We start from the raw sequence: 6,212 nt of genomic DNA, 5'->3' as shown, positions 1-6,212 counted from the left end.
ATGGAATCCCCTGTGCAGTCTACGGGCTCTTGCGCTGAGAGATTCCGTGTGCGAACTGGCAAGGAGCGATATGTCAATCTACTGAAAGGGCGGCGCGCGCCGGGATAGGAGGTGTTCCCCAGCTTTAAAAACGCCGGACTCCAGAGCCATACAGAGGGTAGAGTCGGGCAATCTCCGCCGTGTGCTTAGGCCGACTTCCTCTTTAGCAAAATTAGCTGTTTTAGCTTCTCAGTACTGCTCAGCGTTGCGAATGTTAGTTCCTAGCAGTGGGCGTAGCACATAGCAAATGCAATGCAGGGAATATGACAAGACTTGCTGTTCATAGTAATAACTTCAGATAAACATCACAGATGGTAAACTTTTGTGATTATCACCACCGAGACAGTTGTTGGTTTACATATTTGTGGTGATTACCCCGCAGTATAGTTCGTTAGTCCTTATTTTTGGCTGTTAATGTGGTGGTTCTATGTTGAGTCTATGGAAAGACAGCCGCTTTAGGAACACCCTTATCTCGCTGAAAGGCGGAGCTGCCATTTAATTCCTGGTCCTCCAATTGCGTAACTCTACCCTCTGTATGGCTCTGCCGGACTCTGTCAGGCGCTGCGTCACATATATACAGGGAGTCACTGGAAATCTCAATTAGATAAGCAGAGGCGGTATAAAGCTCTTTATTCATGACCTATTCCCCGCCTAAGATACGTTGCTAGTCTGCTGTGGAGATGATGAGAGACCGAACCTGAGCTTGTCGCTGACTTGTATGACTTTAACAATCCTGGCGCGCTGTCACCTGGATGCAACTGATTGAACCACTCGAAGAATCCACATCACTGTGCAGATTGATATTTTAAAATCAAACTGTTAGTTAATTTAAAAACACGCTGTCAGTTGCCAAATGCAATCGATTTAAAATCCATTCACTCACTAACTGTTATTTCGCCTTCTGGTAGTATCCGTTACCCGAGAAGTAGACCTGACGCAAGTTGGATGCAGGATACCAGCTGTTTCAGAGTTAACTCCAGATTCAATTTTGGAAAACCTTTCCCGCCAGCACCGGGAAGAGAGAACGGATTCAGTTTTCCCTCCGCTGTCACCACCATTATGAAGTCAGCTGAAGAAGGTAAGAGCGTGTAATATCATTTATCAATATCACACTTTTCACATTGAAATCTGCCTGCGTTCCAGCCAGGAGCTGAGGTTGTTGTAATGGAGTAGTTCCACAAAATCGGCGAAGGTGTTTGTTACTGGCTGTAACTTACCACAATTGTTTCTAAATTTATCTAAATTTTAAAAAAGAAAAATATGAATATATTTTTTGGTCCAATATGGTTTGGTGCTCTAGTGTTTGGGTTCCTATATTTTTCTTTACAGATGGGTCGTCCCAGGTAGTTACCAATAGGTGTCCTCTACGCTCAAGTTTTCAGTCTGAGCTTGTGTACATTGATGATGCTGTGGCACCTTGGCACTAGCACTTACACGGTCTACTTACTTACCTGTGCCAGACCTGAATTTTATTTATTTTATTTGTGTGTTTGTGTGTGTGTGTGTGTGTGTGTGTGTGTGTGTGTGTGTGTGTGTGTGTGTGTGTGTGTGTGTGTGTGTGTGTGTGTGTGTGTGTGTGTGTGTGTGTGTGTGTGAATATTCAGAAATTGGCTATAATTTGTAATAACATGGTGTAAAAATTATTTCTCCTTTTGAGTTGTTTACACTGTCAAATTATGAGAGGTGGGGGGGTAGTAGGACTCTCCATGCTGTAGGCACAGAGTTGTGTATGCAGGAAAGTGACAAGTTAATAGTCTTCTCTCTTCGAAAACGTGACCACGACGGCAAATTAACAAACGCTCCACAATATCCTTGACACTCAATCCGGGAGGCCGGCAGGCAGCTTCCATGCTGATGTCATGGACTTTTTTGTGGATACTGAGATTTCTCTCTCTGTCTGTCTTTGAGGTTTTTCAGCCAGCGGTCAGGCACTATTGTTATTCATCGCAGCCCCTGACTCGTAAGCCTCATAATTGATTGCAGACACACACACGGGGTGTTGGGGTGGGAGTGAGTGAGTGAGTGAGTGGGAGTTGGTGGTGTAATGCTGTGGTGGCAGTGGCATAGAGGCAAAGCGGGTTGATGGTGTGTGTAGTGGGGTGGTAGGGTGGTGTGGTGGTGGGTGGTATGAGGGGTGGTATGAGGGGTTTTTGGGGGTTTGGTTGGCTGTATGGTTGGCTGGGGAGAGATGCTTCACCACATGGAGAACTATACTGCACTCACTTTGCTGACCAGTGCAGTTATCCGTACCAGGGGTGTCGTCCAGGGGTGCAAAGGGTGACTGAGTCACCAGGGCCCCATGAATATAGGGGGCCCACACACAGTCTGATATATGGTGTGGGTGGGGGATCCATTGGAGCTGATTGTACATAGGGCCCAAAATTTGCTGCTACGCCCCTGATCCATACCCCCCCCCCCTCCATCATTCTTCCTCCCTGTTTCCCTGCTTCCCTTCTCCCTCAAACCTCTCTCCCTCTCCCCAACTCCTCCGCCTGCACTCGTACCCACAGCCCCTCTTATCCTCCACATGCCTCCTCCATCACCTCCCTCTACTCCCTCTCCTCCTCTGCACCCGTACCCCCAGCCCCATGCTCCGCTGCTCGCTTAAACCTTTCTCTCTCTCCTCAACTCCTCCATCCACCCTCGTACCCAACGCCTCCTCCACCTCCTCCACCTCCTCCACCTCCCTCTATGCGCTCCCCCTCCACCCCTGCACTTGTATACAGCCCCTCTTGTAATCCACGTGCCGATTGTCACCCCCTCATCACCTCCCTCCCTCTCCTCCCTCTCCTCCTCTGTGCACCCGTGCCCTCAGCCCCATGTTTCCCGGCTCCCTCAAACCTCTCCTCCTCCTCCTCCTCCTCCTCCTCCTCCTCCTCCTCCATCACCTCCCTCAGTCTTCTCCCTCTCCTTCTCCGTTCACCTGTATCCCCAGCCCCATGTTTCCCTGCACCATCAAACCTCTCCTCCTCCTCATCCTCCTCCTCCTCCTCCTCCTCCATCACCTCCCTCTTCTCCCAAACCCTGCACTCCCCACCACCTGCACCCGAACGCACACCTCCTCTCGTCCTCCACATGCCCACTCCCTCCTCCATCACTTCGCTCCCTCTCTACCCCTGCGCCCTTACTATCTCTCTCTGCTTCACCGCCTCCTCAAACCTCTCCACCTCCTCCATCATCATCTCCTTCTTCTCCCTCCCCCTCCACCCCTGCTCCCAAATCCACGTCTCCTCTTCTCCTCCTCCAGATGCCTGCTCCTGCCTCCTCCATCATCTCCCTCTACTCCCTCTCCACCCCTTAACACTGCCCTCTCTGTGGCAGCTCCACCAAACACTCCCAAATAAACCCTTAAGACAAAACACTGCCCCTATTATAAATTAGCTATTACCAGAATTGCCATGGCCAAGTTGTAATGTATTACGAAAGGGCCCCGTGCAGTGTCATAGTGGTGCAGTACTGGTAGTTCAGTTTTTTCAGTGACTTACAACGCGTCAGTGGTGGGACTGTGTCTGGTAAGGGGCTACGTCAGTCAGCGCTCACTGCACCACAGAACTGGGTTGGGGGCTACGGTTCTTTCATTCAGCCACCACCCCTACCCTTCCCTTACTGTGCCCTATCCAAACCCACCTACCCCACCCACCAACCCCCGACTCTCTTACTAGCTCAAAGTTCACTCGCGGTCGTGCTTGCTCATTCCCTGTAGACCTACACCCCCACCCCCCAAAAAATAATAAAATAAAACAGTGGTAAACATGTTTGTGAATGCCACTGCGCATACAAGGCCCCACTACCCATGGGAGGTCCAAAAATATAAAGGGGGGGTTGATTAGCAGACAACGCCCAAGCATATGCCTCTCTCTCTCTCTCTCTCTCTCTCTCTCTCTCTCTCTCTCTCTCTCTCTCTCTCTCTCTCTCTCTCTCTCTCCTTACCCCTTTACCATATCTTTCCCTCTTTCACTTTTTTCTCCCCCTCTTTCTCCCTCTCTCTACCCCTCTCCTGTCCCATATCTCTATTCTTTCACCTTTTTTCTTCCCCCTCTTCTCTCTCTCTCTCTCTCTCTCTCTCTCTCTCTCTCTCTCTCTCTCTCTCTCTCTCGTGTTATTGGGGCAGTTGTATAGATTTGAATTGAGTATATACAGTGTATTACACAGCAGGGGGAGTGAGACAGCCAGATCAGAGAAGCAGCAAGTCTCTCAAATCCTCATCAGTTTTATACATTACTTGAGTGTGCGTGCGTGCGTGCGTGCGTGCGTGCGTGTGTGCGTGCGTGCGTGCGTGCATGCGTGCGTGCGTGCGTGCATGCATGCGTGCGTGCGTGTGGATGTGTGTGCACGAGCGTGTGTGTGTGCGTGTTTGGTCTGTGCTGCGAGTGTAAATTTCTGTGACTGTGAGTGTGTGTGTGCGTGTGTGTGTGTGTGTGTGTGTGTGTGTGTGTGTGTGTGTGTGTGTGTGTGTGTGTGTGTGTGTGTGTGTGTGTGTGTGTGTGTGTGTGTGTGTGTGTGTGTTTGTGTGTGTTTGTGTTTGTGTGTGTTGGTGGGGGAGGAGGTGTATACTGTATGTACTGCAGAAATTCTTTGGTTTGAGGTGATGCAATCACTGGTTCATTTCACACATCCTATCCTTCCTTTCAGCAGAACTGAAAATGCAAAATTCGTAGATCTAGAAGAAAGATAAAAGAGCGAAACCTCCAAGGGGTTTCTTGTGTGTGTGCGTGTGTGTGTGCGTGTGTGTGTGTGTGTGTGTGTGTGTGTGTGTGTGTGTGTGTGTGTGTGTGTGTGTGTGTGTTTGTGAGCGAGTGTGTCTGTCTGTTTGCGTGTGTAGTGGTGTGAAAATGTGTGCCAGTGTGGGTGTTTGAGCTTCTTCACAAAACTCCACATAACCCTCAAGCTTAAAAAAATATAGAAAGCAAAAATGCCAAGGGGAGGTAGTGACAAATGGTGCCGAACTCAAGCAAGGGGAGGTACGGGAGGTAGCCTATTTGGTTTAATGTCACCAGAGGGGGAGACACCATACTGTGGTAGGCTACCAAGCCGTTGGTCTGAATTTTACACTGAATAGAGAGAGAAAGAGGCAACATTGCGGTGCGCAAGACTCTATACAGTAGCAGTAGTATGTGAGAGAGTTAGAGAGAGAGAGAGAGAGAGAGAGAGAGAGAGAGAGAGAGAGAGAGAGAGAGAGAAAAGGAGAGAGAGAAAAGGAGAGAGAGAGAGAGAGAGAGTGTGAGAGTGAAAGAGAGAGAGAGAGAGAGACGAAGAGAGAGAGTGAGGGGTAGAGTGACAAAAGTAGCACAGGATACCGGCTTGCCTCAATTCACTGCTGGTGGACAATAAAAAAAGAAGAAGAGAAAAAAAGAAGAGTAGTGGAGAAGAGAAAAGAAGAGAATAGAGAACAGAAGAGTAGAGAACAGAAGAGTAGAGAACAGAGAAGAACAGATCAGACGGTAAGGAAAGAACAGAACAGAACAGAAAAAGAGAGAAGAGAGAAGATACAGAAGGGAAAAGAAAAGAAGAGAGGAGAGAACACAAGAGTAGAGAACAGAGGAGAAGAGATCAGAAGGGAAGGGAAGAACAGAAGAGAAAAGAACAGAAGAAGAAGAGAGAAGAGAACAGAAGAGGAGAAGGCTGATGAAGACGCTGCTCATATGAGCTGCGGCCTGTAGAAGGTGGCACGCACAAAACCACCAACAATATCTGCACCTGTGCTGAAGCAATCAGCCACCACCATGAGCTCTGGGGAGAAAGACGAGCCTGAATTTGATTTCAACTTTCTCTTTGAGTTCAACCAAGGAGGCCATCCCCCTGCACTCAGAGGTGTGTAGATCAGTCGGTTCCCAACCTTTTTCTTCAGGGACCCATGTTTTTACTATTGTAAGCTTTGGTGACCCAACCACGCGAGCGCCTGCACGAGACGGAGTCACAAGATGCCCTCTGTTTCCTGCGAAAACTAATTTTAGTTATTTTATTCCTCAATTTGTCTGTGGTGAAATTTAGAATGAATGTTTAATGTAGCACTTACAATTTGTTGCTTCTATGCATTTATTAGTTAAATGCTTTGTCTTTTATTCAACATGGGCTATATATATTTAAAATGAAACCCCTTAAAATCAAGAGGGCTCCGCGACCCCCTGTGGATCTTTGGCGACCCATAAGGTGGGTCCCGACCCATAGGTTGG

The 6,212-nt window shown here is 48.6% G+C and overlaps 1 protein-coding gene across 2 annotated transcripts in view; it reads left to right on the top strand.

Annotated features, from left to right (window-relative positions):
• The first annotated feature begins 588 nt into the window (after window positions 1–588).
• The window catches only part of LOC134449001 (nuclear factor of activated T-cells, cytoplasmic 1-like), a 150,035-nt gene continuing 144,411 nt past the window's right edge, over window positions 589–6,212 (top strand). The window contains exons 1-2 of one of the 2 annotated variants that reach the window (XM_063198728.1): window positions 589–857; window positions 948–1,117. In XM_063198728.1, coding sequence (XP_063054798.1) covers window positions 985–1,117 — 133 coding nt within the window. In that variant the 5' untranslated portion in view covers window positions 589–857; window positions 948–984. Of the gene's footprint in view, window positions 1,118–6,212 lie in introns of both variants that reach the window. The other variant, XM_063198729.1, reaches the window with a different exon arrangement.

The sequence above is a fragment of the Engraulis encrasicolus genome, chromosome 5 (assembly GCF_034702125.1).
Source record: "Engraulis encrasicolus isolate BLACKSEA-1 chromosome 5, IST_EnEncr_1.0, whole genome shotgun sequence".
Taxonomy (NCBI): domain Eukaryota; kingdom Metazoa; phylum Chordata; class Actinopteri; order Clupeiformes; family Engraulidae; genus Engraulis; species Engraulis encrasicolus.
Note: the sequence above shows the minus strand (reverse complement) of the source record. Positions and strands in the feature narration are given on the sequence as shown.